The sequence below is a fragment of the Mesoplodon bidens genome, assembly GCF_964165515.1.
Source record: "Mesoplodon bidens genome assembly, chromosome: 1".
Classification (NCBI taxonomy): Eukaryota; Metazoa; Chordata; class Mammalia; order Artiodactyla; family Ziphiidae; genus Mesoplodon; species Mesoplodon bidens.
The window spans coordinates 26474370-26498335 of record NC_138176.1 but is presented as its reverse complement, the minus strand read 5'-3'; the positions used below and the strand labels follow the sequence as shown (position 1 = coordinate 26498335).

Below are 23966 nucleotides of genomic sequence, written 5' to 3'. Positions count from 1 at the left end.
GCCGGAGCAGAGGCGAGAGGAAAGGCCAGGCGAGGAGGAGGGCTCGGGCCTCTCCCCAACCCCTGTAAACCCAGAGAAAGAGAGTCAGCAGTCCTCCCCTTGGGCGGGAGAGGGAGAGAGCGGGAGAGGACGGCTCCACGGCAGGCTGGGCCCAGGCGAGAAGTCAAGAGGGTTTGAGGCCGCCAATCACTGGGGTTTACTCGCAGCCCTTAAATAGAAACACATGAGACCCATCGAATGAGGAGCCGGGGGTGGAGGCAGGAGAGGGGGAGGAGGGCCGAGACTGTTTACTTGAAACCCAAGAAGAAAGTCCCAGCGCCAGCGCTGGAGAGCCCAGCCCGCCCCCCGCCAACTTTTCCTCAAGTTCGGCTCCACTGCTGCCCCTCGGGCTCACCAAGGCGCGGCCACTGAGCCCACGGGCCTGGTCCCCCGGGGACCAGCCTCAGGCCCGTGCCCCCAGGCCCGCTTCCCGACGGGGCATCGTCCGGCCTGGCTGCCGCCCTCCGGCCACATGGAGACCGACTCAGCCTCCCTCTGCCTTTAAGCTCTGCTGGGGCTTGTGGTCAGGCTCCCGGAAGCCACCAGCTGCCCTCTCCTGGCAGTTTCAGGAGCTTGAGGGGTCAAAAGGTGGGGCTAAGCGGGAAGAGGGCAGGGAGCGAGCAGCTTCTCTGTCCCGTTTAGCCACTAGACCAGTGCAACGTTTATTAAGCAAACGCCAGGCTGGAAGGTAGACAGATTGGGTGCCCATCTCGGCTTACTGGCTGTGCGGCATTGAATGTGCTGCTGAAAGCTCTCTGCACCTCACTATACAGAGCACCTAAGATAACACATGGCCGGCTAGGAGCTGAAAGGATCCGTGAACCAGAGACCCACTGGTCACCTCCTACAGGAAGCCTTCCCAGACGCCCCTCTCCATCTCCCCGGCAAGAGGAATTCCTAGCATACTTCTTAAACTCTGTGTCTATCACCCTATACATCTACCCGTCTCCTGAAAGGCTGGGGGCTTCTTCACGCCACCAGCCTGGCTATAGAAATGGCTGAGAGGGTCCCCAGGCTCCACACGGCCCCCTGGGTGCGTCAGCCTGCAGCTATCTTCCCCACATGCCTGAGTCCCATTTTATCCCCACAACAACCTTGTTACCTTCCCACTTCACAAAAGACACCTCAGAGACCCAGAGAAGACAAGAGGCTTGCCCCAGCTCACACCGTTGCTATGGAGAGAACCAAATTCACTGAGTGTTTTAGGTTCAAGCCCATCTCTCTTTCCATTACAGAACTGCCTCTGCTTTCTGTTTCCAGACATCCCATTCTCCTAGCACGATGATCCTCAACTTGGTCCCACAAGATATGGGGAGCTTCTAAAGTACCCTGATGCCTGAGCCCCACGCCCAGAGATGCAGACTGAATTGGTCTCAGGTATTTTTTAGACACCCCCTCCTCTCCCATGGTTCTCATACACAGCCAGGGTGAGAAACGCTGCTTAGATCTTTGGGTCTTTCTGTGCGGGAGGCTCCATCCAACCTAGGGTGGGGGCGATGGAGGGGAAAGAAACCCACTGCCCCTGGCAATTTTCTCCCATGTGGTGTGGACCCTGCAGCCCCAGCTCAGTCCTTTGGAGACCCAGGAGGGACCCTGTCCCAGCTGAGGCCTGCCACATGGATGTGCACAGGCACTGCCCCAGGCAGCCCATCCGAAGCCAAGATTGTATTTCAGGCCAAAATGCGACCAACAGCTAGGCAGCAGGGCGGGCCTGGCTCTACACTCAGATTGGGCCAGCTTTCGTGCCTACCCCTGCTAGCTGCACAGAGGCAGCGCTGGGCACGGAGCTGACAGAGCCTGCCTCCCACTGTGTCCCCGGGGGGCTGGCAGTGAGTGCACCCAGCACAAAAAGGGCCAGCCCCTGCCCTTGTGGGACACAGGGGCTCCTTTTCCAGTTTGTGGGAAAGGAAAACTCAAGATACAAACAGAAGACAGGAGTTCTCCAGTTGGTTAGAGAGCTTCCAAATCCTGAGAGCCCAGATGATGCTGACAATTAATAGCAAGCTTTCATTAGGGCTCACTCGGGACAGCACTACCTAATGCAGACCATATCTGATCCTCAGAACAACCCTGGTGTAGGCCCTTGTTATAGCCCCATGTCACACACAGGCAGACGAAGTAAGGCTCATGAGGCAATTTTCCTAAGGTCACACAGCTGGGATCGAACCCATGTCCTACTGACACCACTGCTTGTGTCCTGACTTGTGCCCTGGCTGTGGCCTATAGAGAGCCACTGATCCCGAGGAGGGGTCCTGCCTCATCCTACCCACCCCGCATCTGGCAAATAGTTGCTGCTTAATAAAGACTGGAGTGTGGATTTCTTCTCGACTCTTGTAGCATCTGTTGACCAGACCACAGTGGCCACTGGGGGTAGGCACTCTGTAACTGTTGGTGAAATGAATGAATGAATGGACAGATAGATGAACAGTGGTTTAACGGCTTGCTCTGAGCCAACATGGATAAACCAGGCAGAGCCTCACCTTCGAAATCTGGGAAAACTAGAGAACTAAATTCTGGAAGGGAGAAAAAGGGGAGCTGGGGAAACAGAGGCAGGGAGAAACAAGGAGTGGTGGGTTTGTGGCCAAAAGCTGCTCGAGAGGATAAGTGGGGTGCTGGGGAATGGAGAGACATCAGGTCATTTTAATCCAAGCCAAGGAAACCTGAGGCAAGATTTCAAAGGGGAAAAACCCACATACTGCTCCCACCTCCATGCCACCCCTTGGAAATTGGCCTGAGCTTTCTGAAGTCTGACACTCTGGGACACAGGTAGAAAAGTTAAGAAAATGTTCTCCAGGCATTCCAGAGCACAGAAGACAGGCAGTAGCACACAGCCTAGGGGACAGACAGATGGACACACAGACAGACACTCTGTCTTCCTCACTGCCCTCCCCTCCCCCAGCACAAACTCACGCTCTCTGGCATCTACCTCTTAGGGTGTTGCCTGCCCAGGGCTGCTCGGACGGGCGTGAGCTGGGAGCAGGTATCCAGATGAGAAACCACTCGGCAGGCAGGCCGGTGGGTGATGTCATCCCACAGAGGCTGCTCTGGATCCCCTCCCAGGCAAGGCCTGGAAAATTGGGGGCTGAAGGAGTCAGCCCGAGGGAGGGGGAGATGCAGTGGAGCAAGCCTCCTGTCTTCAGATAGGAAGCATTTGGCAGTGGCATGGAGAAGGGGAGTACTCCTTATAGAGAGAAGAGTACCTCCCAGATTGGAAGGGGACTTTTTGTCAGGGTCTCATCCATCTCATCTTTGTGCCTTTCTCAGAGCCCCTGGCTGGATCTGCTGGGGCTCTGGTAGTGCCCCAGAGCCCTGCCCCACGCTTGCCTCACACCTGCATTCCTCTAGCTACCAACTGGATGGACCCCTGGCTCCTGCCTGATCTGGCTGCCAACTTAGGCTTCTAAATGTGGCTTTTGCTAAGTCAATCCACTGCTCCAGCACCTTCACTGGGTCCCTGCTGCCTAAAGAAGAAAGGCCAAATTCAAGCTCAGTCTTTCCTGACAACCTGAGCTCCCCAAGTTCCCTGACACACAACTCCTCTGATCCAGGCAACATTCATTTATCCAACACACATATAGCAAGCACCCACTGTGTGCCAGTCACACTCTTCTCTGCTGGTTCTTATGTCCAAGCCTCTGCTTTAGCTGCTTGGAATGCCTTCCCCTTTACCAACCCCAATTCTACCCAACCATCTCTGCCCCTCCAGGAACCATCCAATCACTCAGCTACAGTGCTTGCTCCTGTCATGCACTGGATTTTCTTGTGGAGCACCGCTCCCCAACCAGATCATGTGCTTTAGACAAGAGTCTCCCTGATGAGGGTAGACAGACGCCTCAAGACTGGTGCCATAGGACATGGCACTAGACACAATAATTGCCTGAGAGTCGTGATGCAAAAGCACCAAACTGGAGTCTGAGGGTCTGAAGTCCAGTCCTGCCTTGTCCTTATTAGCTCTGTGACCCTGCAGAGGACACTTAATCTCTCTGAGCTTTAGCTTCCTCATCCATAAACAGGAACAATAACAGTACCTACTTTGTGGGATTGTTCTGAGCATGGTATAAGGTGATGGGGTTAATGCCCTATGTAAACTGTAGACTGTTTATAAAGCAAACAGGAAATGGGAGATTTGGGGAGGCGAGGAAGGGCTTAGGTTCCTCTGAAGCCTCAAAACCAGCATGCAGGGGCTTCTCTGGTGGCGCAGTGGTTAAGAATCTGCCTGCCAGTGCAGGGAACACGGGTTCGAGCCCTGGTCCGGGAAGATCCCACATGCCACGGAGCAACTAAGCCCGTGTGCCACAATTACTGAGCCTGCGCTCTAGAGCCCGCGAGAGGCTGAGGCTGCGTGCTACAACTACGGAAGCCGTGCTACTGAGGCTGCGTGCTACAACCACGGAAGCCCGCGCGCCTAGAGCCTGTGCTCCACGACAAGAGAAGCCAATGCGATGAGAAGCCCGTACACCTCAACAAACAGTAGCCCCCACTTGCCGCAACTAGAGAAAGCCCGCGTGCAGCAATGAAGACCCAATGCAGCCAAAATAAATAAATAAATTTATAAAAAAAAAAAAAAAAAAACCCCAGCACGCAGGTCAGGGCAAGGGCCACAGTTGCCAGGAGAAGCGGCCATGGCTGTGTTCCTTCTCATGCCTTCCTCAGACCCCACCTCCTGGTAGGCAGCGAGAATTTGCCAGCTGGAGAGCCATATCAGAACCCCCAGGGCCCACTTATGGATGGATGCCAGCCCAAGCAGCCTGAGGCCCCTTATCTACAAGGATCCCCAGCATCAGCCTCTTACCTCTGAGTTTCCAGTCTCACAGAACTTGCCAACATTCCAGATGGGGAAACCAAGGCCGGCCCAGAGAGACGTGGCGACTCGCCCAGGACTCCGGCCCTGGTCTGGCGGTTTCGCCCAGCCCACATGGCCTCCCCTCAGGCTCTCTCTCCAAACAGCTGGGCTCATCCTGAGGAGCCAAGCCCTACGGTGGCTCCCATTCCGGGCTCCCCACGCTCTCCATGACCCCCCAAACCCTGGGTGTCCCACCAAGGTCCCTTCAGTCTCTCACAACTGATCCCTCCCAGGCCAGCCTCAGCCTGCCGGCCTCTCCATAGGCCCTCGGGCAGCCAGGCTATACGTTTGGTGAATAAAATGTATTGTTGTGGGCCAAGTGGGCTCTGGCTCACTGTCTCGGGAGAGGGAAAAAAGGGACGGGAGCCCAATGATTAGCTCAGGCCGAGGCCCTCGTCACAGGCAACACGAGAAGGATGACTGCGAGGGGCTTGGGACAGGCAAGAGGTCCTCTGCCTGCTGCCTTCTCCTCTGCCCGCCCGCCCAGGCTGTTCACCTCCCGTTTCCTGCCTACAGCTGTGAGGGGAGGGGCTGGTCCAAACCCCTCCCCTCAACCTCTGACCTTTCCGTTTTGTCCCCCAACCCCGACCCTCACCTCTGCTCTCAGGTTTGGGCTGGGGAAGGAGGGCCAGGTGGCACTTGCAAAAATGGAGGGGCTTCTAGAAGTCCCTTCTGGAAATCCCTTCCCTCTACCTGACACCGTCTCCATCTAACAGCTGAGAACACTGCTATCCAGGTTTTTCTACCATTGTCCAGTAAAACCAAGGCTAAAGGTAAGCCTCTGACCTCTGTGCCCGCTCTGCCCAGACACAGAGCACAAGCCCAAGTCCCTGAGGGCTATGGGTGCCCAGGAAGCCCAAGGTCCAGGAGCCCCGAGACCAGAGGCAGGTCCCAGCTCTGGATCCCTGGGGCATGGGGGCTGTGACTTCATCACAGTTACAAGACTCCCCACCCCCCTACCCACCACTGCCTCAGCTGGGGTGTTGGAGACTTCAGCTCTCTGCCTCGGGTTAACAGCCTGAAGGGAGACTAATCATCTTCAGCTGGCCCATCTCACAGGGGTGGAAGGTGATGGGAGCCTCACCACCACCTGAGCACTTTCCGTGCACCAGACTCCCAGTGAGATGCTACCCCATCCGCTTAGGGAGGCTAGAGAGGTTACGTAACCCGAGACCAGGACGTGGCAGAGCCGGGATTTAAACCCACACATTCCGGGCCCAGGGTGCATTTGCTGACACACTGTGCTACGTGGTCATCACCCATCAAAGGGCTCCAAGGCTGGATCTGGGACCTAAAAAGGGTTGAAAGGAAGGCAGAGGGGACGGCCGAGAAGACGCCAACATGCTGACAAAGAGCTGCTACACGTCACAGGGCACCGGCTCCGTGGGCCTGCATGCCAGGGACACACATGTTCACACACATGCACTCACATGCACACCAGGCAGTACCTGTCACGTTCTTCTTAGGAGACTCAGCCCAGCTGGAGAGCCACACTTCCGAGTCCCCCGAGAGCAAGCAGCAGCAGGAGAGAAGAGAATCAGAGGAGAAGAGAGAACCGTTAGGCAGGCAGGAGGTCCACCGGGCCGAGTGGTTGCCGGCGCGGAGTCAGGCCGCTGGGGCGGAAGGCGGGGGAGGGGAGGAGGAGGGAGGGGAGGGGAGGAGGAGGGAGGGGAGGGGAGGGAAGGGAGGGGAGGAGAGGCGAGTGATTTCCTGGCCCTGGAAGTGCTGCTGGGCGTGGGCCTGAGTGATTACAGAGGAGCTGGGACACTGCTGGCCAGGACGGGGATAATGAGGTGTCTGCAAAACACAGGAATCCTCTGGAGCACAGAGAATCCTACACGATCCGGGCCTGGAACAGGGCCCTTGGGTTATCGCTGCCCTGGAGAAGGCAGCCTGGACCTTCCTCTCTGGCCATGTGGGTGGCTGGCCCTGATCCTCACCAGGCCAGCACGCTCAGCAGCCTGGGCCTGGAACCTTAAACGTCAGGTTGGGGAGCCCAAGGCCAGTCTCCAGCCACCACACCACTGGGCCTCAATGTCTTGTCCAGCCCTTACCCCAGCCCTAAGCATTGAGGAAGAGAGACAGGGCCTGGCAAAATGGAAGGAAGCCTCATTTTAAAAAGTCTCACACCCCAACTCCAGCCCAGAAGAACGGGGACCTTTAGTGACCAGAAGAAACGAGGGCTCTCGTCCAGGCTCAGACAGCCATGTGTGATCTGGGCCTCAGGTTCCTCATCTGTGAAATGAGGTTAAAAGTTGTCTTCCTGCCGAGAGGGAGGAACAATGTCAAAGCACCTAAAACAACTTAAGGTCATGAGATGTGATACAGTAACGTCACGAGGCAAAAAGCTCTTAGCCTAATCAATGGTGTGGACATTTCTAGAATATCAGAGGGTCAACACGTAATGCTGACAGTTTACCTACAGTGAACAGTGGCTCATTTACACCCAGGTCCTTGAGCTGGGTACACACCTTTTGCCCCATTTTACAGGGGTGGAATCTGAGCTTAGACAGGGGAGGAACTGGCCCAAGTTCCCATGAGGCCAGAGTAGCAGAGCCAGAAATGGAACCAGGTCTGGGACACCCCAACTGGTGCTTCCTCTGCTGAACTGCTCACTGCCTCCAAAGGAGAACAGCGTTGGCTACAGTGGCTACAGTGAGAAGGAAACGTGGAGATGCAAGTCTGAGAGGCAAACCCTTGGGCTGCTTGCCTGGTGTTGGCCAGGAGAGCGGCCTGATAGATAGTAATGGTAATCATCACAGCAGCAACATTTATACAGCATCTACTGTACACCAAGCATTGTGCTGAGTACTTACATATAGTAACTCATCTGTTTTTCATAATAAACCTACAGTGATAAGGAACTCCTTCCATTTTGCAGGTGAAGACTATGAACCAGAGGTCAAGTAACTTGGTCCAGGTCACGCAGCTAGTACAGTGTTCATCTCTTGTGGTGACACAGGCTTCAGGCCTCAGTCTGATGCCACTCACCATTTAAAGCACCTAACTCTCCCTCGCTCAGCAAGCCACCTTCCAATTGCAGGCTGGCTCACCATGTAGACCTGGGAGGCCTGGCCCTTCCAGAGCTCACTGTAAACCAACAGAGTGGGGATCCGCTGGAGAGGTGTGGCGCGGCCTCTGGAGTCTGTCTGGATTCAAATCCAGGCTCTGCCCCTTTGATAAAGTTACTTAACCTCTCTGAACCTCTTCCCTCGGCATATCCCATGAGCTTGGTTCAATCAGCTCTGGGGGGAAGCAGGAAAATCAGGCTCCTGGAGTTGCAAGGACGAGAACCAGATGGCATTTCAATACTAGATGCGTCCAGAAAATGCTGGCACACAGAGGTGCTTCCCACAGACATGGGTCAGCTGGAATTGGGGGTAAAGGGACTCTGGGGGACTACACCCACAGACAAGCAACCTGTGGCCAGAGTCTCTGACCAGGCCTAGCAGCCAGAAGCCTCCTGGGACAGCAGGAGCCATGCTGGCCCAGCTTTCATGCCCTGGCAGGGCCGAGACAAAGCAGACACACTCCGAGGCTTTCAACTGCTGTGGCTGAGGTGAGGGGGTCTCGGTTCAGAATGTGGGGCTTCATTGTCTGGTGCCAGATACTGCTGGGGTTATGACTTCTTGATGCTGTGCCCCAAATGTGGCCAAGTGGCTGCCACCCAGCAAGGCCATCCTAACGCCCCTGGGCAGGCCTAACGCCAGACCCATCCCAACACCATCTGGCCGTACCCAGCCCTGGGCTGAGCCAACTAAGAGGTTGCCCACACCTCTCTCCATCTCTGCTGGCTTCGTTACTTTGTACACTTTGCTTTGGGTTCTTTGGAAGGAAACGTTTTGGGAAGTGCTAATGTCCGTCAGTGAGCCAAGGGAATTCATTTGGCCTGGGCCTGGAGGACCCAGGAAGATGTGTTCTGCTAAAACAGGGGTCGACGGACTTCCTGTGAAGGGCCAGAGAGTCAATATTTTAGGCTTTGTGGGCCACGTGGTCTCTGTCGAGACTACTTACCTCTGGTGTTACAATCCGTAGAGGGATGAATGAGCTGTGTGCCAATAAAACTTTACTTACAAAACCACATGGTGGGGTCTTCCCTGGTGGCGCAGTGGTTAAGAATCCGCCTGCCAATGCAGGGGACGCGGGTTCGAGCCCTGGTCTGGGAAGATCCCACATGCTGCTGCGGAGCAACTGAACCCGTGCACCACAACTACTAAGCCTGTGCGCCACAACTACTGAAGCCCATGCACCCATGCTCCGCAACAAGAGAAGCCGCCGCAATGAGAAGCCCACGCACACCAACGAAGAGTAGCCCCCTCCTGCCGCAACTAGAGAAAGCCCGCGCACAGCAATGGAGACCCAACGCAGCCAAAAATAAATTAATTAAATAAATTTTAAAAAAACCACATGGTGGGCTGGGCTTGGCCTGTGGGCAGTGGTTTGCCAGACCCAAGGCTGGGAGATGAGGTTGTCAGAGAAGGGGAACTGCTCCAAATCCCCAGGGGAGAGAAGTGGAGGCTGTTGGCCCATGTGGACTAAATGCTCCCGAGGCCTTTGCTGCTTGGTTGGTTTTTTCAACAGTCATCTTGAAGGGTCCGATGCCCTTCTGGGCCTTTGGGGTGTGGGCATTTGGGCAGGCCAGGGAGGGCAGACAGGAAAAGATCCCTCAGCCTCTGGAAACCGAGCCCCCACTCCTAAATGTGGAACAAGCTGAACTCATGCCCACCCCTTCCCCCCCAATAAGCAGGCCTTCCCTCTTTCCAAAGGAAAATGGGAAGCGGACCAGAAACGAGCCTGTCTTTAAAAAAAAAGCCTTTTTAAAACATGATTTATTTCCCAGTCCCCTGGATCCGCAGAATTAATCCAGTTCCATGGCTCCCACCCCAAATTTCCCCCCTTTGGAGTGCCTTCTCTCCAGCCCACCCGAGCTAGCCCTCCCCCAGGGCGGGAAGGACCCCCCTCTACCTCATTGCGATGAACAGAGGAGTGGCCCCTTGGCTCACAAACCCTGGCCCCTTGGCCAGGAGGCAGACATGGCTGCTGGCTCAGGGCTGGGAAAATGGTGAGAAGGAAAGATGGGGCAAAGGAGCAAAAGGCAGGCGCAGCCAAATGAGCAGCTGTGAGTGACACAAACCAACTGCTTCCTGCCCTCCCTGCTGTCTCTACCCCCCTCTCTCTGGTGACAGAACCAAGGGTCCTACAGAGCAGAGTCACGGGGCCTGGTGGAAAGCAAGGGGCGTGAGACTGGGAATCTGCACAACGGGTTTTGCTAAGAACTGGCTGTGTGACCTTGGGCAAATGGCTTGACTTCTCTGGGCCACATCTGTAAAATCAAGCGTTTTGGGCCCACTGATCTCCAAGATACTTGTTTCATGTTCTAGACTCTTCCAGCAGTAACCTGCTAATCTCCATAATGCAAGTACACCACAGTCAAAGCAAATCTTTCCAGAGAAACAGACCACCTTTCCAGGGAAAACCACTTGAACACACGCTCAATATAGGAAACTCAAGTGAAGAAGTCCAACAGTTCGTCCGGGAGGCACATAAGACAGAGAGGAACTGGAGCAAGAATTTTTTAAGAATCTTGGTTCTTGCACTTACTCTCTCACTTAGCTCACTGATTCTGGGGCATTTAGCAAATCTCTGAGCCCCCTTTCCTTCTGTGAAATGGGGATAAAAATATCTACCATGTCTTTTTTGTTGTAGGTCTGCTTTAAGAGTGAAATGGGGCTTCCTTGGTGGCGCAGTGGTTGAGAGTCCTCCTGCCGATGCAGGGGACGCGGGTTGTGGGTTCGTGCCCTGGTCCGGGAGGATCCCACATGCCGCGGAGCGGCTGGGCCCATGAGCCATGGCTGCTGAGCCTGCATGTCCGGAGCCTGTGCTCCTCAATGGGAGAAAAAAAAGAGTGAAATGGCCTAGTGCCTGTGAAAGGTTTTGGAGGGGTAGGAATTGGGCCCCTGGAACACAGAAGGGGAGTGGGTGACAAGGACAAAGCTGATGACTAAAGCAGTGTGTGCCTGGGAGACGGAAGGCATGGAGACAGGGTCCCTCCCATGGCCATCCCACAGGACTCATGTTCCTGCCACAGCCACTCCTCCTGGCTTGCGGGACCAGCAAGAATCCAGGCCCAGAGAAAACCAGGTGCCTGCAAGTCCTGATGACACTTAGGTGCTGAACCTGACTCTTGTCAAGTCCAGGTGATTATGAGAAATCAAAGAACAATATTACAGGGGCCCCTCACTTTAAGGACGTTCCCCCCAAACACATATACACCCGAGGACTACGTTACAAACAACTGGATAGACTTAAGTTAGGAGAAGGACTCCTGTTGCTCTGTAATGTTTCTTTTAATGTTGAGTAACTCCAGAGCAGGGAGAATTGGGTTCAATTTACCCAAATGTAGTCTCAAACCATGCTTCTAGAAATTCTTCCCTGGTGTAAAGCAAGTTCCACCCATCCAAACTAATAAATCCAGAGTGGGCTGAAAGCCCAGGTGGGAGAGACAGGAGAACAGCCAACAGCATAAACTCCTCGGAGAATGAAAGCAAACCAAGGGCTCTGGGGGACCAGGGCAGGGTCACCCGCCTTATCGGCTTACACAGCCCCCACCCTGGGCTCCTGGGAGGGGAGGAGGAGCAGGGCCCCTGCCAGGAATGAATACCCCCCTGTTGTCTCTGTGTCCTTCCATTCTTCACTATCTCAGCGTACTTGAACACTCAAGACCTCTCTCTCTCTTTGGGAATTCTATTGTTCTTACTTCACTGCAGCCTTGAACTGGTTTCTAAGTATCTGTTGTATTCTAGTCTTTTCTCTCTTTTTGTACAACTGAACCTTACATAGGGCTAGATTTCTTACATTTCCTAGACTCCACATGTTTCTTTTCCTTTTTGACTAGGCCACCAGGGAACTCAGCCACCGCTTTCAGGTCATCAACTAATTAGGGCTTGACAGCTGCTAGCCCTGTTATTTTATTTAACAGTAGAAGGAGAAGGAGCTACTCTTTCACGAGAGCACATCCCTTGTGGCAGGCACTGCACTGTCATAGGCATGAAGTAGCTCAAATCTTTACCAGAGCCCTCGAGGGCTAACGGTGCTTCACAAAGAAGTAGCAGCTTGACCTACATGATATATAGGGCCTGAAATAGGTCATCATGCTCAGAGCAGCAGAAACAGTGGCACAACAGTGAAAGTGATACAAATGGCATCCGGAAAAAGCATGGCATGAATTAAGATGGTCAAGACAGAGAACAAGCAATAACTCAAAACACGACTTCCAGTCCACAGTCACACGGGTGGAAGTTGGAGAGTGTCCTGCTGTTAGGTGTGTGAGCTGCTACCCACAGGGGCAGTTCTCTGCAGCCTGCTCCAGGGTGAGCAGCAGCCTCCAGCTCATCATTAATACCTACGGCATGAAAAAATCATGCCCTTGGACTGGGGAGGTGAGGGGTCAATGCTGCTACACCAGCAGCCCAGACCCCTGGCCCTGCCTTCTACGCTCACAGCCTCCAAGGCAGGGCTGGCTTCAGGTGGTGTGATCTGCACAGGTACACAGGGACCCATACTTAGCAGGGCCCTGCTCTTGGTTTAATACCCTCTGTCCCCAATTTGAAATCTTTAATAACTTATGAACAAGAGGTCCCGTAAATCATGTAGCTGGTCCTGCCCAGGGCCTGAGGGTTCTGGGCCACAGGATTCTGAGCTAAATAAAGGCTGGAAGGAGCATGTGGGGACTTAGGACCAGAGAGGAGAAGTTTGCCTAAGATCACACAGCAAGTTAGTGGCAGGGCTGAGGCTAGAACAAGCATACCAGTTCCCACTTTCTTTTAATTAATTAATTAATTAATTAATTATTTTTGGCTGCATTGGGCCTTTGTCGCTGCGCGTGGGCTTTCTCTAGTTGCGGCGAGCGGGGGCTACTCTTTGTTGCGTTCGCGGGCTTCTCATTGTGGTGGCTTCTCTTGTTGCAGAGCACGGGCTCTAGGTGCAAGGGCTTCAGTAGTTGTGGCTCGCGGGCTCTAGAGTGCAGGCTCAGTAGTTGTGGTGCACAGGCTTAGTTGCTCCGTGGCATGTGGGATCTTCCCGGACCAGGGCTCGAATCCATGTCCCCTGCATTGGCAGGTGGATTCTTAACCACTGCGCCACCAGGGAAGCCCCCAGTTCCCACTTTCTTAACGTGCATGCTAGGTACTGAGTTAAACGTTTGACTAAACGGTTAATCCTTATAACAATCTGTATTTTACAGATGCAGAAGGTAAGCCTCAGGAAAGTTAAGCCTTTTCCTAAGGCCCCACAGCAAGGGAGTGATGGGTCAGACTCGAGCCCAGGCAAGCTGGTTGGGAATGGGGAACAAAGGGGCCTAAAAACAGGGGACTTCATTCTCTGGATCCTCCCCAGCCATCGGCCAAGGGAGGCTCACTTATTTCTGTTGGGCTTCCCTTTGTAAACGCAGCCATACTCCTTTCATTTTACTCTCAGTAGGAAGGGGCCTGTCTCCTTCTCCAGGAGCTGCCTTTCCCAGAACCCAGAGTCCATGTCGGGGCAGCCCAACCCGGGGCAGGAATGCACCGCTGACCCTCTGACCGCTAAGCCATGCAGTCAGAGCACAGTCAGTCTCCCGGTTCAGGTAGGGAATGGGGTGCGTGAGGGCTGGAGCCACTCCACAGCCCCTTAGGGACTAAATCCAAGGACACCCACCTAGGCCAAGGCGGGCCAGTAGAGACAGCCCAGCCCAAGTGGGTGTGGGCAGAGGCCCAGGCTGCCCCCGGGAGCACCGCAGCTGCCCAGGGGGGCTGCCCTGGCAGGCAGGTCTGCCTCCTTCTCCCACCCTGCTCAAAACCCCTCAGCTTCTGGTTAAACACAGGTGCTGTGGGCGGACAGAGGGGCACTGTGTGGGGAGGCCAGCAGGGCTCTGAGCCTCTGCTCACACAGCTGCTGCCTGACCCCATAGTAGCCCCTGGGGTGGCGGCCTCCCCCTCCGCTCTCGGGCTCTCACCTCTCCCCATGCCGGGGTGCTGGTGTGCACAGAAGATTCAAACTCAACACCGTTCAGAGTTCCCGGATCCCAGCCGCCCCCCTCCCTGGGGTGGCTGCCTTGGTGGTCCTCCCCCACTTACTGGAGTATCGCCCCTCCTATTCCCCCACCCACCAGCTCCCCCCGCCAAAGCCCGTGAGGAAGAGGCAGCGGCAGCGGCAGAAACAGAGGCCAGTGGCGCAGGATGAAGTAAGCAGCTGCTGGGCCTCCAGCCCCCAGCCCGCCAGTCCACCCCCTCCCCTGGCTCAGTCTCCACAAGAGCCCTGAGAGATGGAGTCAACAGCAATGGACCCAGGACTGACAATCCCACCCCAGGGCCACAAAAAAAGCAATGTTTTATTTTCCCCAGACTGGACTTTCACTAACAGATTATCAATAATCAACCGCCAATTATCTAACGAGCATCTACCACAGCTGGAGGCTCCTGGCTACGACCAACTGACTCTCCAGCCTTAGGGACGGGGCACAGATATTTACAATCAGGATGGGGCACAGGTATTTACAATCAGGACGGGGCACAGGTATTTACAATCAGAGGCACTCTCCCAGGCGCTCCTGACTGCTTCGGGGGTCATGTAGGCTTGGGGGAGGCTGCGTGGCTCCCTCACCCACCTGCCTGGTGCCGGCAGGGCTGCCACTCAAGTGTATCCTCATTGCCCCAGGCTGCCCAGACCCCACCGCAAAGCAGGCTGCAGCCAAACATAGCAGGCAGGGCCCCGGGTGCGGGCTCACGGTGGGAAGGGGGGATGCAGCAGGGCTGAGACCTGGAGGCCTCGCATCTGTAACTGGACCCCACCTTTGGAGCAGGGCTCACAATACTTCAGCTGACATCTGGCTGGACATTGCCAGAGGAGGATGGGGGTGGGGATGAGGGGGGCAGGGGGCAGGGGCCAGGGGCAGAGTTCACTTGTGAACTGAGGTTGAGGGTGACCCCCTTTTCAAGGTTTGCAGGCTGCCCTTATCTTGCCCTGGGCAGGGTCTCTGTATTGTTCAACTGGTCTCTGTGTCAACTGCCCCCAGAATGTCTGGATAGTGTTGTCATCCTAGCAAGTGTCTGGCACATAGTAGGCGCTTATTCAAAATTGGTTATGAGTCTCTCCAATCAGATCTGAAGTTCCTTCAGGGTCTTAACCCTGTCAGCATCCTCACGGCACACCGAACACAGTAGGTGGTACCCAGAGAGTCCATGGTGGTTGTTGGAAGGACACACACTCAATGCCCTCAGTCCCAAGGGTTTCACGGGGAAACTGAGGTCCAGCTGATACCACTGCTCCAGGGCCTTCTTGGCCCCCAGGGCCCTGTACTTCCTCTAGTCTAGGTTTTGGCTGGGGTGGCCTGAGGTACATACGGGCATCCTCAGGCCAGGAAAGGCCCTGAGCCTAGCTGGTGCTGTGCAGAGTAACTCATAGGCAGGCCCCCAAGCCCGGCAGAACATCCCTGGAAGGCTGCGGGCTTCCAGCATCTGTGGTAAAGCCCTTCAAAGAGATTTAAAAAAATTTTATCCATAAGCAATATGGTCTATGGCAAGATGGATGCTGCAGGAAATGGGAGTCTGAGCAAAAACAACTGGCTTATCTATGCTGTCTGGTGGGAGCAGGGCTCAGCAGGGCTCGGCGCAGCCTCCCAGGGTGTGTGGCTGGAGCCTGGGGCCTCTCCTCACCCCCATCCCGCTCCTGCTCTGCGTGCGTTTGGACCAATCCCCTGAGCTCTCGGATGCCACGTAAACAGAGCAGTGTGTGTGTGTGTGTGTGTGCGTGCACGCTCACACACACACACACACACACACACATATCACTGCTTGGGAAATCCCCACATCTGGCTCTCACGTGACTGAGCTATGCCCAGGAGGCCGCAGCTGGGAGGGCCTGGAGGACAGGGGAGGGTCAGGAGTGTGCGAGCTCTCTGGGGAGCACGAAGTTAACCCTTTGGCACCACAGCTCAGGGACTCTGGCTAATACTGAGCTTCCACCCCGGGGAGAAGCCCGGAAGGAGACCGGTGCTCAGAGGGCCCTGTCCTGGCTCGCTGCACAAGTGTGAGAAGCTGGGACCACTTTTCTGGGTCCCCCTGGCCTTTACCAGTGCCTTGAAAGGGCCGCTCTCTCTCTGTCCTGTCAATCCCGGTCAATCATCAACCACGAGGGAGACCCACTGGATGAAGATTTCCCCAGTGGAGACCCGTCTGTTGTCAGATACTTAATTAACACTTCTGAATGCCAGGCACCTGGCTGGGTGGGCCACGGCCCTGCAGCTGTATGGAATCAGGATTCATGCCCTCCTGTCACAGGCAGGGCATGTGTCCCCTAGGAGACCAGTGGAAGCCAGAGTCCTCCTAACAATAAGAAACAGGTCAGAGGCGACCTTTGGGGCAAGTCCTCTCCAACCCAGGCACATGCATTAATTTTATAATTAGAACTTTTTAAGCTTCAACAACTTTAGTGAACGAGTGACCATCTGCAGTGGTTTCTCTGAAACAGCACTGCCCAGCAGGTACCTGGGGGATGCGGAGGACGTGCCCCAGCCCGGTGTAGAGGATGTGACACGTTTGCACAGCCAACGCTAAGACTGACCAGATGCCTCTGCAGGCTGCTTTCCCTCTTCTCCGGGCTGATTCATTTAAAACCTCCGGGAACCGGGGGTAGAAGGTCTCACTCGGCACCCCACCCACAGGCATATCTATGCCTCCCCTGGGGAGGCTCCCTTACATCCCACCCGCTGCGCCTCCGCCACGGTAGCACTTGGGCATCACATCATAACTGCTGTTTACTTTCCCACCTCCCTGACCCAACTGAGAGTCCTGAGGACGCGGACCTCACAGTATCCACCTTGGGAGCCCTAGGCTTGGACCACAGGGCCTGGCACAGAGGAGGTACTCAGATGTTCACTGAACAAATCTACATGACAGCCACGGCCAGTGCCAGTGAGTCAGCTCTAGGTCTGGCAGGAACCACCTAATCCCAGCAGAGTCTGGTACCAGCATCCATTCGGAAACTTGCTTCTTATCAGTTTGGCCATTACCCTCACCCCTGGGAGAGCTGCCACTAGTGTCACCTGAGCCCCGGGCTTAGAGCAGAGAGAGAGACCGAGGTCACTGAGGAGGATGGGGAAAGGGCCCTCTTACTCAGAACCTTGTGACCCAACTCAAATGAGGAACTCACAGAGGGCTCTCAGAGCCACTAGGCTCCAGGGAGGGACGGTATATGGCCAAGAGGTGACCAGGAGAAACGGCCCCACCCAGATAGATCAGGGACAAGAGATGTTAAAATCTGCCATGTTTGCAAGGTCCCCCCCGCCCCGGGTGGGGGGTGGCTACTGCCAACAAAGATAGTCCTAATTTGGCCTCTTATCACTAGCCTGTCATCACAGCTTTGCAAGGGCCTCAACTTCCTTCCGGGAACAGTTATGTACCCAGTCTGACCCTGACCCAACACTCAGGGAGCCTAAGGTGGTCCAGGGCCCAGGGGGAGACCCTGGCTAACAGGAAAGGCAGCTCCCAGACACCTGCGGGGGGCCTTTTTCTACAACACGGCATCCGGTGGCCAGATGCAACATTGGGAGGAAGCATCTCGAAGAGGTGGTGGCTCTTCCTTCTGAGCACAGGGAAGTGAAGGGACTTTCTAACATGGCCCAGTTTTCTTGGTACAAGAATCCAGTTCTAACATTAAGAAAATCCATCTTCATACCAGCTGCTTGGGTCACACGTGGCAATGACAAGATCCCGAGGGCAAAGCAGAAAGAGTTGGGGAAAAACACTTTTCCCCCCGCAAACTTCTAAGTTTCACTGAAACTTTGGAAAATTTTTCTTTGCCGTCACATTTCAAAACTGACCAATTATAAAAATGTCACAAGCCAACTGAGTTACACACGCCACATTTCTATTTCTAAACAAAGTAACTTTAGATCAGAAAAAGGTGCTAACACAATAAATAATGCACATTTCCCCCAAATCTGTTTTTCCATTGGCCTTGTTGTTACTGGAAATGTTGCCTCTTTTGTCACATGTTTATAAGTCAAAAAGCCCAAGTGGGGAACAAGTTATTTTCTGGCTGAGGGCCGTGGTGGGAAGCATTTCTTTGCTGGACCACAATGTGGGTGTCTCCTCCTCTGAAGAGGAAAACCTTGTGGAAATAAAAGGCAGACGGGGGTCTCGTCACAGTCTCCTGATGAGGGCAGAAGGGAAGCTAGTGGCTGGGCAGGCCCAGTGGACAGCCATTCTCCAAGGCCCCGAATGCCGGGCCGGTGTTCTCTGTCCTCTAACTGCGCTCCCCTTCCCATATTGGTTCTGCCCCCCACCCCCAACTTGGGACACAACTAAATACACCCTCCAGGAGCAGCCCCTTCTAGTCACACTCCATCCCGGGGGTCTGATCCTGCGGCCTCCTCACTGCCTGCCTACCCTGAACACTGCCATCAACCCACGTGGACGACCCATCCCAAATTCAACCCCGCCTCTATCTCAGGATCCCTGGGGAGCCCATCAAAACTGCCTGGTGTTCCTGGCTGCCACCCCCAGAGATGCTCATTCAGTCGGTCTGGGCAGGGCCTGGGAATCTGCACTTCAACAAGCAGGTTCAGGACTCTCAGCATACCTCCGGGCCTTTGCCCATGCTGTCCCCTTCCAGACCATCTTCCCATTACCCCAGCAGGAGAGGTCGGGTGATAGGAATGAGGGAGCAGAAAGAAGCTAAGCAAGCAGGGCAGAGGGAATCAAGGCCACATACCAGCTAGCTGCCTCCTTCCCGGGAGTGAGATACCTGATTCCAGGATTCGGGGAGCCCTCACCTCCCTCGCCCCTGCTTTGTGTGTGCAAGCCAGTAGGTCAGTGCCAGGGGAGTCGTGGCACAGACACACACTTTCTCCATCACATTGCTGCCACATTGGCTGGCTGTGGAGCAGCCAAATCAATCAGCCTCCTTTCACTTCCAATTAGTTGGCTTTGAACTCCAGGGTGACGTCAGGCTGAGGACCCAGAGCCACGAAAACAAAAATTATTTAAAAACACCAACACGGGTGAGATGTGCCAGAAGACAATGCCTTCACAAGACACGTTCACTTTCGGCCATTGGAGGGTGCCAGTAATGTCTTGGCCGTGTTCTCTAAGCAGTCTGGGCCTTTCTCCCTGAGGACGGATGGCTTGGGCAGAAAAGAAAGCTTTGAAAAAGTCTTGCTGGGACTTCCTTGGCGCAGTGGTTAAGAATCCGCCTGCCAATGCAGGGGACATGGGTTTGAGCCCTGGTCTGGGAGGATCCCACGTGCCGCGGAGCAACTAAGCCCGTGCGCCACAACTACTAAGCCTGCGCTCTTGAGCCCTTGCATGGCAACTACTGAGCCTGCAAGCCACAACTACTGAGCCCGCGTGCCGCAACTACTGAAGACCACGCGTCTAGAGCCCATGCTCCGCAACAAGAGAAGCCACCGCAATGAGAAGCCCATGCACCACAACGAGGAGTAGCCCCCCCCACTCGCCGCAACTAGAGAAAGCCCACGCAGCAACGGAGACCCAATGCAGCCAAAAATAAAATAAAATAAATTTATAAAAAAAAAGAAAAAAGTCTTGCTGATACACTCTCCCAGGTTTCCTTTCCAGACACATCTCCTGCCCTCCCCTTCCCTAGCCCTTTACTTCTGCCAGGCTAGACATCTCTTCTTCCCTCAGACTTCTCAATCACATCCCAGACTCCAAGTCCTTGCTCAGGCCCGGCCCTTCTACCAGGGGCGTCCGCCCACCCCTCTGCTCATCGCAACCCCTTCCATCCTCCAGGACGCATCTCCAGCCCCTCCCATCTTGGCTAGTACCCCCCCTGCCCAGCCCCTTCTATTTGACTCCCGATGCTTGTGGATCACAACCCATCCTGCCCTGCATTCATCATTGAATCACTGAGAGCATCCTGCTTTCTCAATTCAGCTGTGACCTCCATGGGGCCGGAGACCGGAGACCAGCAATCGCTTAAGAGAAATGAAAGCCTCCGGGAGAGGTGTGAAGGCTGCTGCCGTCTGCTTTGTCTCTGCCCTTCTCCCTCTGTGGCTGGTGAGCAGGGCAGGCCGGGGGTCAAGAGAGAGCCTGGCCCTGCTCTCTGTCCTACTGGGGCATTCATCCTGTGGGAAGACGAGGCACCAGAGGCTTTACAGACCTGCTCTCTGCTTCACCGTGGCCCTCCTCACACCTCCGCCTCATTCCAGGGTTTGGTGGGAATGTGAAGAGCAGGAAGCCAGGTTCTGCCCAGCCCCTCACCTTGGGCAGGCGGCAGGCCCTCTCCTAGTTACTTCCTCTATAAAACGAGGAGCATAGACTAACTTTTTATAGTAGCCAGAACCTATGGGCAGGTTTTGCATTAAAACAAATACACCTTATTAAAGACCAAATTCAGACAAAGAGAGATTAAGGGGATATTAGTCACACCGTGTAAAGGGACACTTTACCCAATTAAGAATCCCTGGTGACCAATGGGTTCCTTCTAGAAGCCACAGTGGGGGGCTCTCTTGGGGCAGTCCCTCTCTCAGTCTGTGGAACCTCCTGCTAGAGGTCTCCAGAGCCCAGTCCTGTTCATCTGTGGATCCCTTGGGTCTTAGCTTAGGAGGGAACAGACTTCAGTGGAAAGAGGTTTGGATCAGAAGGACCAGATTCGAATCCTGCATCTACCTGGCTAGGTGACCTTGGGCAGGTTCCTGAACCTACCTCTCCTGGTCTTTAAAAGGGGGACAAGACCACCTGCCCAGGTTATTGGGAGGCTGACTGGCAACTAGGAGATGGTGCACACTCTGCCTTCCCCCTCTGGTTGAGAGGAGTCTCTCCTGCAGGAGGGCAAATGCCAAAGCCAGTGGTCCCTTCTGCTGGGGGACCTCCACGGTGGACCTCTGCTAGACATCCACGGTGCTGCCTCTTACTCATAATAGAAGAGGCTTAACCCTTAGTGTTTCCTGCACCAGACACTTCACACGTATTAACACATATTCAAGCCTCAAGCAACCTGGTGAAGAGCTATTGTTATACCCATTTCACAGATGAGGAAACTGAGGCACAGGGAAGTTAGGACTTGCCCAAGACCACACAGCTGGCAGAGCTGGGACACAAAACCAGGCATTCTGGCTCCAGAGCCTCTGTTTTTAACTCTACAGAATATTCTGAGTCTAGGTTCTGTCTCCTCTGGGGCCAGGCCCTGGGCTCAAAGAATGAAAATAATGCTTCAAGCGTGTCTTTTTACTCTCAAATCCAAGGTAGGACCAACTTCTCCCCTCCTTTCTGAACCTATCAACACTTAAAATAACAACAATGGCAGCTGCTATCATTGGGAGTTGCTATGTGCTGGGCCCCTTGCTAATTCAATCCTTACCTTTAATAGAGGCAGGTACTATTTTTACCCCTGTTTTCCATATGGGGGCATGAAGGTCAGAGGTTAAGCAGCTGCCGGTCATAGAGCAAACACATGGTAGAGCAGGAGTTCAAACCCTGTCTGATGCCAAAACCTAAACTCTGAACTCCAAGCAGCATGCTTCTCCGCAGTGAAACTAGAGTAATGCTGATCTCATTAACTCCATCCAATGATGCAGACTGTATGGTACTAAAATGGAAGCAGGCAGAGCTCACCAAGTTTCCAAGGAAAAGTATAAACAGGATTTCACGAGGAACATCAACACTGGCCCCAAAGAACAAACTTGCAACACTTGAGCAACCTCATTTGCATTTAAACAAGCTGCAGCTCATCACAGGACTCCTGGGTGGGATGGGGCCTCAGACACAATCCCAGGGCCAGGATGACCTCACAGGATCTGTGGCCACCTGCGCCCCCTCGTGGTGCCAGTCAGAACTCCCCAGCCACCAGCGCCGGAGCCAGGCAGCTTCCCAGAACTCTGGGCACCCCAGCCCATCTTTTCAGGTTTGAAGACAAGCCCCTGCTCTGGGGCGGGGGGGCCTGCTCCAGCCCACCTCTGAGCTCCCGCAGCAGTGCTCACGGTGGTGGGGGGGGGCAGCCAATCACAGCTAACAGCAAGAGGCTCTTGCTACCACCAGGCCCGGCACAAAGCCCTCTAACTGCATCAAATCCTTAAATCATCTGCACTTTCCTGCAGGTGGCTGCTACTCCATTTTCATGGGTGTGTCCATCACTTTTATGTGTCACCTTGGCTAGGCTACAATCCTCAGTTATTCAACCACACACTAATCCAGGAATTGCTGGGGAGGTATTCTGCAGGTGGAGTCAGGTTCATAATTGGTTGACTTTCAGTGAGATTATACTTGATACTCCGAGGGGTCCTGGGTGCATCAGCTGAAACGCTTTAAGGGCAGAGCTGAGGCTTCCCTGCAGGAGAAATTTCACCTGTGGACGGCAACCCCAATCGGCTCTTGGGTTTCAGACTTGCCTCCCCTGCCCCCAGTCACATCAGCCAGTTCCTTGCCAGAAATTTGATAGCTCCTGCTGGTTCTGTTTCTCTAGTTGAACCTGACTGATACCACAGAACAAGTGAGGTCGTGGAGCTCAGGTGATCTGCCCAAGGTCGTGCGGCTGAGAATGGGAGCCCAGGCAATCTGACATAAACTGCCCCCCACGGTCCACACCCGATCATGGAAATCCATCTCATCCCTCCATTGCTGCCAGAGTCCTCATCCTCTCATCACCTGTCTCCTCCCCTTAACCATCTCCACTCACCGGTCAGAAAAATCCTTCTGGAATCTAAGTCAGATTATGTGTCCCTTTCCTCAGAACCCCGTAGGGGCTCTTCATCTCACTCACAGTGAAAGCCAAAGCCCTTTAAATGGCTGGCAAGGCCCTACACGGTCTTTGCTGCTGCGCCATCCCCACTACATCGCTGCTTTGACCTCCCCTACGTTCCACCCAGCCACAGACCTCCCACCCCGGGCCCTTGTACTGGCTGTGCCCTTGGTCTGGACTGCTCTTCCTCAGGTAACCATGCCACTTCCTTGCTTCCCTGTCCAACAGTACATTCTTGTCTGCACAGTTCATCACCCAGAGCGGACTGCAAACCCCTCGAGGGCAGAAAGGCACATTCCTATAACCTCAACACTTTACACGGTACCGGCATACAGCTGGTGCTCAATAAGGTCAGCTGCAGTATCTGGTCTCCAAACAAGCTGCACTTGGTCCTGCTCCCCCATCTTTGCGCAAGTGCTGTCTCTTGATTAGCAAAGCCCCCGCTCTCCACCCCTAATCAGAAAAACTCCTCCTTTTCCCAGATAATGTTCCTGACTTGAGGCTGCAGCGACCTCTCTTTCCTGACCTGCAGTCATTCATGCACCCACGCCTTCTTCCATCCACCCTCCCATTCAACAAGCACCAGGGGACCCTGCTACTGGTGCGAGCCCTGCCGCGAGGTCTCTGCCTTCAACGTGGTGGGACACAGATAACAAACAAGAAAACCCACAAGATAAGAGTGCGGTTGGTGATGTGCAAGAAGCAGGGGGACCTAAAGGGGCAGCTAGACAGTGGAGGTAGGGGCAGCTTCTCTGAGGTGACAAGCAGAAATCTTAAGGAGCTAGCCATGTGGAAGAATGGGGAACAGTATTCAGGCAGAGGGAACAGCAAATGCAAAGACTGTGTGGAGAGAACGAACCTGAAGTGTTTAAGGAATGGAAGGTAATGGGCGCAGCTGAGCAGAGTGCTGGGGTGGGAATGGGGGACGGGGATGAGGGCAGAGCCTGGGGCAGGGTGGCAGGCAGGGGCCAAAGCACACACGGCTCTGCAAGCCCGGGATAAGGAGTTTTTCTGGGTGGGATGGGAAAGCTTGGAATTTAGGCAGAAAAGCACATTATTTGATCTATGTGTGGAAGAGCTCACTCTAGCTGCGGTGTGGAGAGGCCGGGGTGGGAGCAGACAGGCTGAGGAGGAAGCTGGGGTCCTCCTGAGAGACCAAGGGAGCTTCCAACAGGTGTGACGGTGGAGGTGGGAGAAGGGGATGGATCTGGAGGTCAGGTGGGCAAGTGAGAGGAAGGGAGGAGTCAGGGGTGACCTCTCGATGCTGGGCTTGAGCAACAGGGTGGATGGAGCAAGAAGGAAGATGCGGGAAGCAGCAGGTTCTGTGGAGGGAAGGAGCAGAAATAAA

At 54.6% G+C, this 23966-nt stretch overlaps 1 protein-coding gene across 5 annotated transcripts in view; it reads right to left on the bottom strand.

Moving 5' to 3' along the window:
- Positions 1–23966, bottom strand: part of SH3PXD2A (SH3 and PX domains 2A) — a 246985-nt gene that overhangs the window by 60426 nt on the left and 162593 nt on the right. Inside the window, exon 7 of one of the 5 annotated variants that reach the window (XM_081228410.1) lies at positions 6331–6375. The exons of 2 other annotated variants lie outside the window; for them this stretch is intronic. In XM_081228410.1, coding sequence (XP_081084536.1) covers positions 6331–6375 — 45 coding nt within the window. Of the gene's footprint in view, positions 1–394; positions 461–4831; positions 4999–6330; positions 6376–23966 lie in introns of those variants that run through there. 2 more of the 5 variants (XM_081228409.1, XM_081228408.1) reach the window with 2 other exon arrangements.